This window comes from Musca domestica, unplaced genomic scaffold (assembly GCF_030504385.1).
Source record: "Musca domestica strain aabys unplaced genomic scaffold, Musca_domestica.polishedcontigs.V.1.1 37, whole genome shotgun sequence".
NCBI lineage: Eukaryota > Metazoa > Arthropoda > Insecta > Diptera > Muscidae > Musca > Musca domestica.
Window position 1 is genome coordinate 113,369 of NW_026712321.1, and position 16,657 is coordinate 130,025.

The window sequence follows — 16,657 nt, forward strand, 5'->3', positions numbered from 1 at the left end:
ATCTAACTAAGTCGACCTAAAACTCGTTTTTTCCTCAACGAAGAAGCCAGCCGATGACTTACGCCAGTCAAAAAAGCCTTTTTTTACTCTTGCCTCGCGCTGTATGTACTCTTACCTTTAGACGCCATGCCATAAATAAATAATTGAAGAAATTGTAAGATAATTTCGACTAAACAATTTGAAACAAAATTTAAAAATGTCGTTTCGAGCATCCATTATTTCCGGCAAACTTCTACAATGAAAAAGTTTTATTTTTTTATTGAGAACAAAAATTAATTCTTATTTCGGTCTATCCCCCTGCTCTGTTGACAAACAAACTGACTGATATTCTTCTTGAAATTTATTTCAAATTGATTTGATAAAATCAAAAGTTGGTTTTATTTTTGTTTTGTAGGTATTTCACAATTTTTTATATTTTGTTATTTTACATTTGTTTCTTTGCACAAAACAGCTGATTATGACATTAATTGATTTTGGGAGAGTGAGTGTCTGTCTGTGGGATGATGAGAGAATTACATTTTTTTGTTCAATTATTTGCTTAACTATTTTTTTCCGTTGTTTTTTTTTCTGACTTTTTTCCGTTATATTTTTTTGTTGTTGTTGATTACCAATTGTTGTAAGTACTTGCTGTAATATTACTGACTGACTCTGATTGGATTAGCTTATTAGACTATTTGGTTTTGCATTCTAGAGGAGAGGAGTTGATTTTCTCTCTTTTTGTTTTTATTTTAATAAAAAAATTCTTTTGAGTAGCTTTGATTTAATTGTTTTTTTGGTTTTTAATAAAGGAACTTAAAAGGGGAGTTTGTATGTAAAAAATATTATCCGGCAAATAATGGGGGGTTATTATTTAAGTTTTGTATAATATAATAATTATGTTTATGTATATATCTACATATATATAAAACGGACTAATTACACATTTATTGTTTATTTGGTTTTTGTTATTTTTTTACATAATTAGCAACAAACTTAAGATGTATGTAAGTAAATATTGTTTGGCTTTGAACTTAAATTGTGGATTTGGGGGGAAGAGTAGAAGTTTGAAAGGTAAAAAAAGAGATAAACTTCGTCAATATCAGCGGAACGCTTGATTATAGATGTCGATCCTTTGGCTCGTCTTGAAAGAGAAAACTACCAGTTGTTTATCTCTCTTATCTTCCTATCCATGTAAAGGGCTCTATAGTGTGAACATTTTTAATCAAACAATTGAAATTGTAATGTTACCATTATCCCCCCCCCCCCCCCCCCCATTTTCTTGGATTCTTCTAATTGCAGTGACCCTTATTCTCTGGTTTGTGAAGTTTGAATTTTGAATAAGTGAATTTCATTGATTTTTTTTACATATTTTTCTTTTGTTATAATTTGTGGTTGTTGTTGGTTTTATTTTTCTTCCTTTCTTACGTTTTATCACAGATGGCTCAAGATTTTCAAAATAGTTTTGTGTTTTCTTCATTCTATGCAAATAATGACTAAATTTAAAATATGTGTCCACTGAAAATCTTTTGTTATTTATAGTTATTTTTTTGTTGTTTTTTGTTATAATATATAGAAGAAAAATATTTTTTTATGTTTGAATTTTCCGTTACTTTTATATTTTTAGTATTTGTTTTGGGGTTTTTATTAAAATCACATTGAATTTATTTAACCTAACTTTTTTTATTTTATTATGAATAATTTTGAAATATTTTTTATTATATATATATAGTTAAGTGCTTAAACACATTTACGCTTATGTTACTTTTTATTATAATTTATTTATAGTTAAACATTAATATTTTTGTTTCTTTAATTTTAATTCGTTTTTTTCTTCTGTTTCTTTTACACATTTTTTATAGATTTTTGGAAAAAATTATAAAAAAAATTAAGTTTGCTTTTTTTGCTATTTTTGAATGTAATTCTTGAAGTCTATTATCAATTCGTTTTATTTTGTGGTTGTAGAAAAAATCACACGTATTTTGATCCATATATTTATTGTATGAAGACGAAAGAAAAAAATCATGAACTAAAAATAAACCTTTATCTTTTAAAACATAAAAGGATTTGTAGCGCTCTTCTGTTTCAGAAATGTCCCTGTAAGGACTTTCTGCTTCTGAAGAAGATATGCCATTAACAGTGAAACAATCAGAGTACTACTAGAATCGAAATAATATTTACAGTTTGCTTTCCATAGAAGAAGTTTACTATACCACTGAAGGAAGATCTCGAAAAGAGACCTCGGCAAACGAAAGAACTCTAAGTAATTTTCAAATTCAAATCAATTTAAAAGAGAATCTTTGAATGAGAAGTTGACCATCTTTCCTTTGAGGGGATGTACATTTTCTGAGATAATTATAATTTAACATAAGAATTTCATCCATAAGCGGCTATATTTTTACTCGACTTTGGTTAGAAAAGTCAAAATCGAAAAAGAGAAACATATTGACTTTTTCGTTGAATCAAGAAATCGAAATTTCTTAAAGTCGCCTTCTATTTTCGACTAAGTATCCCTAAATCAAAACATCTAGAAGGCATTGGTCTCGTCAGCGACTTTTATGGTGTTTATGAATTAATGTGACCCGAAGAGTATCATGAGATAGACTTCTCCTCAATGAAAACCTCTTGCAATCCTTCATTTAAAAAAGGCCTTATTGAGTTCTTCCATACATAAAGTCGGATCAGAGTACTTTCTAATAACCATCCAAATATCTCTGGATAGCAAAATCGACATCTGATAATTTGTATCTAAATATTTACATAAAAAATAAATATATATGGATCAAAATTAATTCCAATTGATTGAAGTTTAGGTTAATTATTCCATATTTTGTCCCCTTCTTCTGGGAGATGATGTTGTTTTAGTTCTTTTTGAGACATGTCTCGTTTATTTTCTCCCATTTCTCCAATTCTTTTACCACCATCGTCATATATTTTACTACTGCTAATTGCTGAGATTCTTAAAGAGATGATGTCATAAAGCCGATGAGGATGGCGCAGCTCCCGCTGACCCTGTAACCGATGTTACGACTGATGACGGTTGATTGTTTGTGGTCACTTCATCCGTTGCAGTATTACTACTACTACTGCTGGCGTTATTTGAGGATGATGCTGCAGCAGCAGCTGCTGCGGCCGCGGCTGCAAAACTAACACTTAACGCATTATGTAGTGTGGCATGTTTAGTTTCCGTCTCTGTAAAAGAAAGATGGAAGAAATCTGTTAAATTCTGTTTTTAAGACATTTTCATATCTGCCATAGCTGGGAATCAAAAATAAATAATAGAAAATCCAGAGATGGATATGCTTACTTTACATAACTTTAACTTCTTAATTCGACAGGGGTTTTACTATTAAACAAGTAGAAAAAGAAGAAGAAAAAAGGCCGAACATAGGGGCCGGACCAAACTTTTAAAACCCTCCATCATTTGGAAGGAACTTGAAAAAGTTAAAAAGATCATCGAAAAATACCGTTTAAATGAGAACCGCTATATGGGGGTTATATTTAGACAAGGACCTGCACAGGCAATTTTTTGTGTCAAAGGTTGAAGTATCTATTACGAACTTCAAATACGGAATGTCTAACAATTCTGAGGACTAACTTCGCTACGATCATCAAAATAGGGAATATCGGGAGATATCGTTATATGTCGGACCTGCATAAGCAAATTTTTTGTCATAGGTTGTAGTACCCATTTAGATCTTCCAATGCGAAATTTAAAACAATTCTGGTCCATAATGTCTCTAATACCATAAAAATATCGAATATCGAGAGATATCGTTGTATGGTGGCTATACGAAGACGTGGATCTGCATGCGCAATTTGTTTGTCATAGGCTATTGTACCCATTAAGATCTTCCAATGCGAAATTTAAAACAATTCTTGTCCATAATGTCTCGAAAATCATCAAAATTACGAATATTGAGAGTTACCGTTATAAGGGGGTTATACGAAGACGTGGACCTTCATAAGTAATTTTTTTGTCATAGGTTTGTTACCCATTAAATTGGCTCTCTACAATAAGAGGGTGATCGCGGGATAACACAAAAAGATGTTAGCATTTAATTAACTAATATAATTTCGCCATGAGGGAGTTTGCAAATAATTTAAAATATTCCTAACAAACAGGAATTTCATAGGTCTAGTTCAATATACACAACTAGAACTGGAGAGTTTACTAAAAAGTGCATAGAGGATTCATTTATTATTATGGTTAAAAATTCAGTCACTTTTGAATTTCTTTAGCGAACAATTTTAAAGGAGACAAAATGTGTAACTCCTCATTGATGAGAGAGTATAAAAAACCCGTCACTTTTGAATTTCTTTACCGAACAATCTTAAAGGAAACGAAATATGCAACTCCTCGAGTAGGGATTTTTAATTCAAATGTGGACCACATATAGGCGACACTAGGTACGAAAAATGCCAATTAGCGTTGCCATCTTTGCAAATTATTAGTTTTCCGTTATTCATGATTGAGGGATATGATCTCTCGAGAGAAATGCTTTCTTTGAGGAAAAATTGTAAAACTTCAAATTGTAAAACCTCATTATAAATATTGTTTTCATCTACAATTACTCTTTGTTATAGAAAAGTCTTTTAATTACTGTGCGTTAGAACAAGACGAATCAAGTTCTAAGTATTATGTTAACCACTCACTCGCTTTGTATGTTATCAATTTATTGAAAAGAAGAAGACTCGAACAAAATATACTACCATATACTATATATATAAATTGTAAATGTAGTCAGGATCGATCCCTTAAGGGCGGGAAGATTCCCTTGAGTGGTATCCATTCTATTCATCTAACCATTTTCTTTTCAGCGGGATAATCCCATCTACACCATTCGCAAAGAATTTATTTCATCATTTTCTGCTTTTATTCTTGTCCGGAACTCCTGATAACAATGAAAATCATGTATCCAAGCTATAGGGACGTCGAAAAGATGTGACGAATTTGGCAGAAGTTACATAACAACTGTGGTAATACCCAGACTGTTTACTCCATAGATGTTGAAAATCTTAAAACTTTTTTTAATTCTAACAAACCACCAGACCAAGAGCTGTATTATTATTGCCCCTCCGAGGTTTATTGTAAATAGTGTCCGTATCATTCCGATTTGTCGCCTATTTTTTGGGGATTTTGATTATTACCTCAAATTAAAATCAGAATTAAAACAGAAAAAATAAGAAAATAAAACAAAACATTTTCTGGCTACATTTAATTGGTATTTATTGTTTTACAAAATAATAATAATAATTATAGTAATAGTCATAGTTATAGTAGTAAGCAGTAAGAATAGTAAAAGGTAATAAGAATCAAAGGAGAAACTTAAAATTAAAAAAAATTAAAATTGCCAAATAATTTTGTTTTAAACCATTCATCTTCTTCTTATACAGCTTAATTACACGAAAAAATAATAATAATAAGAGAACAAAAATTAAATACGTTTTATTTATGTATGTATGTAACATGTGCAATGTAGGTGTGTGTGTATGTTCTAATTAAAAATGTATGTATGTTGAACATGCGTCTGTAATGTTTTTTTTTCTTTTTTAAGCAATTTGATTAATTATTTTTTTATTATTATTTGCGTTGTTCATTATTAAAAATAATTTTAATACATTACATATTTATAAAAATAATAATAAAAAAAGAAGTTATAACAAAAAGAAAACAAATTAAAAGAATGAAAATACAAAAAAAAACTAAAAAAGTAATATTTTTTATGATATTTTCAGGGGGTGTAGAGCTGGTAGTTGGAGTGAAAAGGGGGGCGAAGATGAAGTTCTATGGATGTTTCATGAAAAAGTAAAGCTTTAAGGACACAAGAAATTGTGGTAGTTCTTCGGCGCTTGTGTGTATTTTTGTGTGACTCGTCTCAAAACCCGTATAAATACAAAACTAAAATTTATAATTTTTAAAATAATAATAATAATAATATTAAAAAATAATTGTTATTTATATATGTATATAGTAAGTATTGTTATATGTAGACGATGATCAAACCAAAATTTCCCCAATAAAATATTTTCGAAGGCATTATTTTCTAGGCTATCTCTCGGAGCCCAAACAAACTGCGCCCCTATATTATATCATATATGTATATACACAATTATCATGTATGCATGTGTGTGTGGGTGTGTGAAATATCCGTTTCTTTTCCTTTGCATGACTATCTATGTATGTGTCTGAACTGTTACATACAATCATCATTTTCTGAATCTACCAATCCACCAATAATCACCTACTACTCACCTCAGCCTGAACTGAGGTGGAGTTATTTGAATTATTGTTATTATTGCTGGACGACGATGTAGCACTGGACACAGCAGCCTCATCTATGAAATTTGTCTGTGGCGAAGAGCCAGCCACATTGGTACTGCTACTCACCACAGGTGGTGAGGTTGTGCCGCTGGTGGTGGAGGTAACACCAGTTGTGGAGACCACTTCGGGCGATTGTTTGTTGGTGCCGGCCAATGTTTGATTTGTTCGTGTTGTTGTTGGGGCCGCCGTAACATTAGATGTTGTGGCGGAGGGAGTGCCAGGCTTTGGTGGCGAGGAGGACGACGATGATGATGATTGCTGTTGTTGTTCCTTGATTGTAGTGCTAGTAGTGGTAGCAGTGGTGGTGCTGGGAGCAGCTGATAATTTAGAATTTTTGCCATTCTCCGCCTGCATTGCAGGAGAAGCTGGCTGGGAAGAGATTTCTGTCAAATTTGTTGTTGCTTGGTTTGGACCTGCCATTTGTGTGGTTAATTGTTGGTGTTGTTGTTTACCTTGTTGTTGGCCAGTTGCTGGACTATGGCGTCGCAGCATGTCATTGTTGACTCCCTCATCGGATTCCTTGTTGTTTGTGGTTGATGTTGTTGTTGTTGTACTGGGCGATTGCGCTGATTTTTTATCACTTAAATGCATTTCATTTACCGTGGATGTGTTTGTTGTTGTTGTTGGTGGGGGTGCTGATTTATTTCCGCCTCCTACTCCTCCTGTGGAATCATCTTGCTCCTTGTTGTCGTTGTTACCCGTCGTTGTTGTTGACTCGCTTAAGCCATTGGCCTCGCTGGCTCCCGCCATCTGTCCGGCCCTTATCGATTCCGAATTACTAACCGTCGATGGAGCATGATTACTGGAATTCGAATTGGATCCAGTCAAATCAAGAGTAGTGGGCTCGTGAGTGGAAGCAGCTATACCGGGATTATTTGGCTTATCCATGGCCGTTGCCTGTGGTACCATGTTGGCAATCTGATGACGCATGGCATGGGGACTTTGTTGTGGTGGCATTCCGCTACTCTTCTGACTGCCATTAGAGGGCTGTGTTGACGACACTGGAGCCCCCGAGGATGGTGTCAATTTTCCTCCTACCCCAGCCAGGGCGGCGGCACTGAATGCCGAAGGATTTAGGCCAGCCGAACCCAAAGGCGGCAATGAATGCGGTGACTGGCTTGTGGGCAAACTGGCGGCCGCTGCAGCATGCATGGCCGCTAATTGGCTATGATGATGAGAATAATACATGGAGGACATATGACCCGTCGAGGCGGATGACAGCGATGAGGTGGACTGGGCAATGCTAGACGTGGACTGCAGCGATGGCGCCAATGAGGTAATACAATTCGCTTCCGAAACCCCCCGAATTGGCATGGCGCCACTGGAACTCACAATGCTTAGACTGCCATGCGGTGAACCGGATCCCGAACCTGCCGTCGAGGTAAGGACTGAGGATGTGGAATGGGCTGGCAGTTGGTGGCTAGATGTAATGGCCGGATGTAACGGAGACATGTGCGGGTGTGTCAGATTCATGCTGTGATGGGCCAGCCCCAGGGCAGCCGCCGAGAAGCCATGATGTCCCAAGCCAGCTGGACTTAGACCCAATGCAGCCTGTTGCAGGTGATGGGGTAGATTGGCATGCGGCATGGAAGCGAGGCCCTGTAAACCCAAACCAGGAATACCCATGGCCCCGTGAGGACTTTGTCTTTGGTTGGCGGCCGCCGCATGATAGGGAGAAATGCCGGAGAGACCATGTAGCCCAGCGGGAGGAGCTCGCAAACCCAAATTTAAATTGGGTATCATGGAACCCAAAAAGTTACGACTCAAAGGATTGTACAGGGGATTCGAATAGTGATGAGCGGAGGCTGAGAGTAGCTGTTGTTGCCTTTCCCTTTCACGGGCCTCCCGCTGCTCCTTTTCGCGCATTTCCCGCTCACGGGCCTCTTTTTCCTTTTGTTCCTTTTCTCGCTGTTCCTTTTCGCGCTGCTCACGCTCCCTTTGTTCCTTTTCACGTTGTTCACGTTCTCGTTGTTCACGCAGTTCCCTCTCCTTCTCACGCTGCAATTCACGTTCCCGTTCCTCCTCACGGGCTCTGGCCCTATGTTCCTCCTCCAGTTTCATGCGTTCATGGAAACTAGGACCCAGACCGAGGGCAGCACCGGGTATCATTGAATACAAATGTGAGGCATAGGGTGAAGCCAAGGGCTGATATAAGGCGGCATGAGGATGGGCACCTGGGTGGGCGGCACGTAGCAACTGCAAACGTTGATCGAAATACATTTGTTCGCTATAAGGCAGACTGGCAGGATTCAAAAAGGCACCTAGACAAGGAAATACAAGGCATTAGCTTGGAGTTAGTGAAGCAGAGAGATAAAACTTACCTGGAGGCATGCCTGGTATACCTGCAAAGTGCGTATATGCATCCAAGGGAAACGCCCCGGCCGGATGTATTAGCCTATCATCGGATCTGTAGGGCTGAAAACCGCTGCGTGCCAAAAGTTCGGGTTGTAAGCTGGCACTGGGCGGTTGTGAGTTGAGACGGGCAATCTTTTCAGCTGGTTGCGGTGAGGGTGCGGATCTCTTTTTGGCCGCCGATGATGAGCGTTCATCGTTGTTGGAATTGGGTGTCAAGGAGGAGGCTACCGACGAGGCCATGCGCTCATTGCCACGACTTTGTGGATTGTTGTTGGGCGCCAGCGACGCGGAGGGATTTGTTGTAGCACCGGCGGAACCGGAGTTGGGAGTTGCAATACTGCCACCACTGCGATCCTGACGATCCCGCGATGAAACCTCTTCCTCTTCTTTGATATCGGCCTGTTTGGCTAGGTTACGTAAAGCGTTGGCAAATGGGCCCCTTGCCTGGGCTGCACTTTGATTTAAAGCTCCTGGTGGTACACCAGCCAATTGTTGTTGTACTTGCACAGCGGCAGCGGCTGCCGCCACAGCCTGTTGATGAGCCTGATGCTGTTGCTGGACCAGCGCGGATGGGGAGTGGGCACCCAAATGATTGGCGGCAGCCAGTGTGTGATTTATAATACCGGTTGGAGGACCTCCACCAGGATTCACTGAGCCCGGAGGTTGGGTAATTGTTGTGGCTGCATTACCACCGCCTGTATTTGCCCCACACGGACCCACTGCACTAGCGTTGGCGGCGGGAGATTGTAAATGGTGGGGTGAGGGTATGGCAGGTGCTGGACTTGTGGCCGGTCGTTTGGGAGCCGTTTTCGGTGGCACTGTAAGAAAAGAAAGAAAAACAGAGGAGAAACAATATTAAATGTCTGCTTTAAAGTTTATGGGGGTTAAAGGGTAGTTGGGTGGTTGGTTTAGTTACGACTCAAGGGTTGTTCAAACAACAAATTGTTGCCCTTCAATGTTTACACAAACTGTCGTCACTTAACCATATGCCATCATTTAAATATAGTTTTAGTTTACAGAACAGAAGATAATTGAATAAACCTTTGCAAATCTAGTTGGGGGGGGTTTTACATTGCAAATCTATACAAATTTATTAGGGGTTTCCTGCGGCAAAGCGGGATTACTATGCAGGAGACACGAGTTGGAATTGGTTATTACAGTGTAGCAAAAACATTTTAAATGCCATTTATTTCGTATTTTGAAACGGAGAGAGAAAAAGAGAGAATTCTTTAATCTCCTCCCTCTTCCTCTTCGTTCTTAGAAATCCACAATAAATCACCCGAAAATAAATTACAACATCTGAAACCCCCTTATTTGAGGAAAGGGAGCATCTTAAATGATAACGTGTGGCAAAGGGGAGATAACATTAATTGTGAACTAACTTCATGTCATTATTTGTCGCATACTTCTTCACAGCCTTCATTAGAATTAGAATGCAAACGTGTGGCAAAAGAAGGTGTTTGTGAACGGAGGAAGAGAGTAATGCTAGGAACACAATTGGAGCGAGCGCCCTACGCGGCGACAAAATGAGCCGCGAAAATTCGTCGTATGGAACACAATACCGACGAAATTATAAAACAGCTGATGAAGTTGTTTACTTTTTGCTCATTTGTTGACTACAATGAATTATACAAGAACACATAATTCTTTACGTTCTCTATTATAATTTCACTTATGTCCATCTTCTCTATTATAAATTCACTGATATCCATCTTCACTCAGGCGCAAGTACACAAATAAATAAACAAATTAATTATGTTTTTTTTATACGAGTAACAGATAGTAGAGTGACCATAACAAATTTTAAAGTAAAAAGTAACTTTATTTACTAAAACATATAAAATTCGTACAAGTATGGCCACCTTGTACTGTTTTGTTCGCCGGTCGCCGGCGTATGAAATAGAAATAAAGCTAATTGAGTTCGCGGCGACCGACGAAATTTTCGCCGGTGCCGTCATTGTGTGCACTTCCATATACACATATGTGTTTTATTTTTGACGACGAACATACGCCGCGAAAAAATTCGTCGTTCGCTCCAATTGTGTTCCTAGCATAAAAATGCTCTTTCATCTCCTATCTCATTCAAAAGCGTAAGTTTTCTAAAATTTACAGATATTCCCATCTTCTTTCCTAGAAATTATGACGTCTGAAGCCCCTATATATAACGAAGAGTTTCTTTAATGATAACCTGTGGCAAATGCGAGACAACGTTCAATTTCACTTTTCTTAGGTATTCACAATTAAAAACTGAGTTTTTTCATCACAAAACAAATAATGATGTCTGAAAGTCCTTTATATTACACAGAACTTCTTTAAAGACAACGTGTGGCAAAAGCAAAACAAAATTTAATTGCATGCCATAATTTTTCGGATATTAGCGAATTCAAAACATCAAACTCACTGTCTTCCCTTACCCTCCTTCCAGCCCCTTCCACTTAGGTTTGGCTTGGATGTGCTTAGTGGTTTTGCAATTCATCCATTATAATATACTACTCAATAGAACGGAAAAGATTGCTTCCTCGTTGGGATTTTGCATTGTTGGTTTTGTCTTGTTCCTGAGGTGGCCGAGTATGAGGGAAAGCCTTAGGTTCTTTCATAAACATTTCCTGTTTGTGGCTTCCCTGAATATCTCCTCTTTTTTTTCTTAAAAATCCTTGAAGGAAAACTGAATTTCCTCACCTTAAAACATATCATAATATCTGAAACCCCCTTATAAACAGATGGGTTCACCTAACGGCAAAGTGTGGCAAAAGCAGGACAACGTGTAGTTATTCCTAATTTCATGTTATTATTTATCACACATTAACCACTGGCTTCATTAGAATCACCTCAACGTCGCTCCTTACACCTCCCCGACCCTTTGACTTGCAACTCATTCAATAATAATTCTAAGAAATACACAATAAAAGTATAGCTTTTTCACATTAAAACAAATCAGGACATCTGAACTCCCCATATATTACAGAGAAATTCTTTAATGACAACGTGTGCCAAAATCAAAGCAATATTTGATTTCATGCTTATTTTTCGTGTATTAGACACTGTCTTCGTTAGAATGCTCAAACTCCTTTATATAACTGAGAGCTTCTTGATTGACAACGTGTGGCAACAACAATACAACGTATAGTTTTTCCTAATTCGTATTATTATTTGTCGCATATTGGCTACTTCCTTCATTAGAATGCCACTCTGTTACCTCAAGGTCGCTCCTTACACCTCCCCCACCCTTTCAACACAGTTCGAGGTCAATGGTTTTGCAATTCATCCATTAATAATTCCTAGAAATATACAATAACAGCATAGCTTTCTCACCTTAAAACAAATCAAGACATCTGAAGCCCCCTTATATTACAGATAAGTTCTTTAATGAAAACATGTGACAAAAATAAAACAATATATAATTTAATGCTCATTTTTCGCATTTTAGGTAATATCTTCGTTAGAATTCCACACATGAGGAACCTTAGTGTCTTCCCTCATACCTTTCCATCCCTTAAAACAGGTTTGGCTTGGAATTCATTAATTAATAATGGGTATCAATTAATAACGCTTTTTGGAATTATGCATGTTTGTCTTAGCCTTGTACCTGAGATGTAGGAGGAGGGCGAAAACTCAAATGTAGCTCTGCATATGGTTTTCATGAAGTTCTTCTCTTTATTTTTTTCTTAAAAATTCTTAATTAAAATTTGTTTTTTCTCTTCTGAAAACAAATCATAACATCTGAACCGCCCTTATAAGCATAGGTCTACTTTAATGACAACGTGTGGCAAAATCAAGACAAATTTAAATGTCATGCCATAATTTGTTGCATATTAGCCACTGTCTTCATTAGAATTCCACAGAGTAACCTCTTACTCCCTCTCCTCCTCCCATGTCCCCATCCACATGGATTTGGCTTGGACGTGGTCAATGGTTTTGCAATTCATCCATTAATAATTACTACTCAATGGGTAGGCCGGCCGGTCGGCCAGCAGAGTTTGCTTTTGTGGATGGGATTTTGCACTGCTTGTTTTGTCTCGGGCCAGAGGAGAGGGGAGGAGTAGGATTTAAGTGGTGTTGGTAGGGTATTTTTCGGTTTTGGTTTTACTTGTAAACATACACCATACATATTGTGTGTTGGAAAGTGTCATCAGGCAGCAAGCAGAGTTGCTGGCTGCTGGTGGTGGTGATGGTGGTTGGTGTTGGTTCAAGTACGTTCATAAAAGTGGTCACCAGAAATTAGATATGCCATGGCCAGGTTATAGACATGTGGACATACTCAAGTTTGGAGCGTGTGTATCCCCCCACCAGTCCAGTCCAGCAGGTGAAACACTTTCTTGCATGTCATCAATGGCTTGGGGTGCACGTGTGTTTGCCATGAAACTCATATGGACTATTTTGTGGTTTCCTAAACTTCTGGCCTCATGTACAATGAAGGGTGATATAGAAGAAGAAGAAGCAGCAGCAGCACCAAAACATGGATTCGATCATGTACTACTGTACGGTAATCTTCCATATTTGTAACTGATTAAGGTTAACTTTTGAAGGAGGAACACAAGGGAGGGAGGGAGAGAGGTGGAAGAAGAGGTGGTGGGGGTGGTATAGAACGGGTGGGCTTGCCAGAAATCATGTTTAGTTTCCTGGGGATACTATTAACGCAATACACGACGCACTGGAGCATAAGCAGCTAGGCAGCCATTGATGTTTGAGTTAAGTTAAATCCTCATGTAAGTGTCCATATTAAATGGAGGTATAACAACAACAACAACTGCTACAACAATTTGCCCGAGGAGAATACACAACAGTATGGTGGCAATGGCTCCGTGTGTGTGTGTGTGAGTGAGTGTATGTCCATCTCTCTCTAGTGTTTGGTGGTCCTTCGTCCAAATTTCGACATATTTATATTGGCATTTAGTAATTATTGTATTTGTTGCGGTTTTTCGAAAATGATTATAAATTGATAGGATGATGCCCTGAGAATGCCAGCAAAATACATCCATCCATGTGATTATGATGAGCATGATGATATTGGTTTGTAATTGCATTAAATTAATTAAAAATATTATTAGATGGATTGGATGCAAGCCAACAAATGCTATAAATATATAATCACGTGAGTATGTGTGTATGTGGCATATGTGTGTGCGTGTGTTTGGATCCAAGTATGTGTTTATATTTGGCCATTAAAACTATGGAGAGTGGAATATTAAACTATTATTGGAAATAGTAATAATCATGGTATAGCCACTCACTCTGTTATGCATGGCATGATGGACCGACCACCGACCGACCGACCAGCCACCACCATCATGTATAATTTTTGTAAATATTCTGAAACACACACACACGTAGGCACGCATTTAATTTGTGTGCAATAATAAATAAATTATTACAACTCAATTATTGCCCCCATCCCCCCATTCTCAAAAGTGATATCGCACAAAATTCCAAGGGTGTTTTGAATATAATATCATCCAAAATTGTAAACCAGGGGGAAAGGTGGTGCTGCTGCCCATCAAGGTTTCCATAATCAATGCTGCCTTGTGTTATGTGTCATTTAATAAAAGTCATTCTCGCATAAGAATAACAAATGTGATTATTTATATTAATACATATTAATAGCAGGAGTAAAATTATATCAAAATTTTGTAATAGAAATCATGAATTCATAATTTCATGCTCATATATTCAAGGAAATTCTTTAAATCTTTGAAAAACTGCAAAAGAAATATTTAATTTCAAGTCTCGAATAATAAAATCATAGAAAACAAAAGGGATTTTCAATAATTTGCCTAAAAGTATGCTACAGTTTGTCATGGATAAATTGTCTCAGAGAGAATATTGGATTCACAATAATTTTATTTGGAAAATTTAATTTAAATATTAAAATTGTTGAATTATTTATTGCTTTCAATAATATGCCTAAAGTGTGCACCATTTTTATGGTAAAGTATGATATCTTCGGAAAATATGTACTGAAAATTGCAATAATTTTCCATAAAAATGGTATTTGAATTTCAAATAAATAAAAATGATTACATTATTGAAAACAATGAGGATTTTCAACCTTTTGCCCAAAAGTATGTTCCATTTTTGTGCGAAAAAATTGTAAAATTATTGAAAACAATACAGATTTTCAATAATTTGCCTAAATCTTTGAAAAACGAAAAAAGTATTTAATTTAAAGTCAAATAAACAAAAATGTTTCAATTTTTTCAAATTTTAAAGATTCTCAATAATTTTCCTAAAATTATGCTCTATTTTAGGGTAAATAAAAAAAAGTATAACCTGACATGGGAATATGGAATTCACAAAAATGTTCCTTACAAAATATCAAATCATAGAATATTTTTTCTCGTAATGCCTAAAAGTAGGCATGATACTTTGTTGCTTTAAAATTACAAAGCACGGTATGTTACAACAATTGACGATTACATTTTAATTTTCTTAAAATATCTACAAGTTCATATTTCCGCCTAATTGTATGCACAATTTTTAGATGCTGCCAAAATTATAGGCCAGTATATTCTACAATTCAATTTAAATTTATTGAGTCAAATATAACTTGCAATTGCACAATATTTTCCACACAAAATTAAAAAATATTAAGGAAATTCCTTTAAGCTACAAAAGAAATAATACATTTCTTATATTATTGATGATAATATTTTCAATAATTTGCCTAAAAGTATGCTACACTTTTTGTACATACAAAATTTTTGAGTAAATTCTCTCAGAGGAAATACTGGATTCGCAATTGTTTTCCTTACAAATTTCATCAGATTATTGAATATTTTTTCTGTTGCTTCCTAAAAGCAGGCACCATAATTTGCTGCCTAAAATGATATGGTAAAATAACTTATGTGGCCATGTGTGCTCCCTCAAATCTCTTTTTTTTTTAGAAATTTACTAAAAAAAATAATTTTTCTAACTCATCAAATGAAATCATGACGTCTGAAACTCCCTTATATAGCAGAGAGCTTCTTCAATGACAACGTGTGGCAAAAGTAAGGAATTAAATTTCATGACATCATTTGTCTTCATTAGAAATTCACACAGCAGCCTCAATGCCTTCCCTTATCCCTCCCCTTCCCCACCTCACAGGTTTGGCTTGGACATGGTAAATGGTTTTGATCCTTTTTTTCCAAAATTCCCATAAAATAGCTTATAAAACTGAGAAAACCTTAGATTTTCATAATTTGCCTAAAGTATGAATTCTCCTATAACACAAAATGGGTTTTGTTAAAAAATGCTAGATTTTTATTATAAAACTGAATTTGTATTTTATTCTTAATTTTCCGATAAGTATGCACCCTTATAGTGTACTATTTGATACCAAAGCAAGTGATTTTCCATGAAAAGAATATTTGTTTTGCAATTTCTATAAAATATGATTTCTCAGTTGGAGTTAAACAAATTAATTTTCCTTAATGAAAAGTTATTATCAAATCTTATCAGTTTTGAAGAATATTTTCGATTCATTTATTCACTATTGTGGTGCATAGTAATTGGGTGATCTATGAAAAATAGATTTTTTTCATCAATTTTAAAATAATATTTACTTTCTTTCCAATTTTGAAATATTTTTATTTACCAAAAAGTATTAAAATAATGCAAAAAATATAAGACCAAGATCGCGTAAAAGTATGCATCACTTAATGTTCCTTCCAAAATGAATATCTTCCTTACAGTGTTAGATTGCTTAATTGTCTAAAACTCTTCACATGGCACATCACAACAAAAACACACCACACCAATTGTCTCAATTCTCATTAACTGTATTGTCACTCTCCATCTCTGCTTCTCTCCATCCATCCATAACACTAACTCAACTAACATTCAACATAATGGAGAGAAACCGCAAAAGTAAGTGTAAATTAGTTATTTACAAGAGTCAAATAAGTGGCATAGAAAAAGGAAGAGGAGGAGGGTGAAAAAGAAGAAGATTAACATTTAACCATCCCCTTCTGCAAACATTCCTGCTAAACAATATGCAATAAGTACGAACACAAAGACTAAGAG

General features: G+C 36.3%; 1 protein-coding gene across 4 annotated transcripts in view; it reads right to left on the reverse strand.

The window, feature by feature from the left end:
* Positions 1-322: 322 nt before the first annotated feature.
* LOC101901508 (uncharacterized) overlaps positions 323-16,657 on the reverse strand; it is a 138,400-nt gene continuing 122,065 nt past the window's right edge. For 3 of the 4 annotated variants that reach the window (XM_005176817.4, XM_059126252.1, XM_011297992.3), the window contains 2 exons: positions 8,623-9,474; positions 5,181-8,562 (listed from right to left, as the gene is read on the reverse strand). In XM_005176817.4, the coding sequence (XP_005176874.1) occupies positions 6,218-8,562; positions 8,623-9,474 (3,197 nt within the window). In that variant the 3' untranslated portion in view covers positions 5,181-6,217. Of the gene's footprint in view, positions 3,169-5,180; positions 8,563-8,622; positions 9,475-16,657 lie in introns of those variants that run through there. The other variant, XM_059126251.1, reaches the window with a different exon arrangement.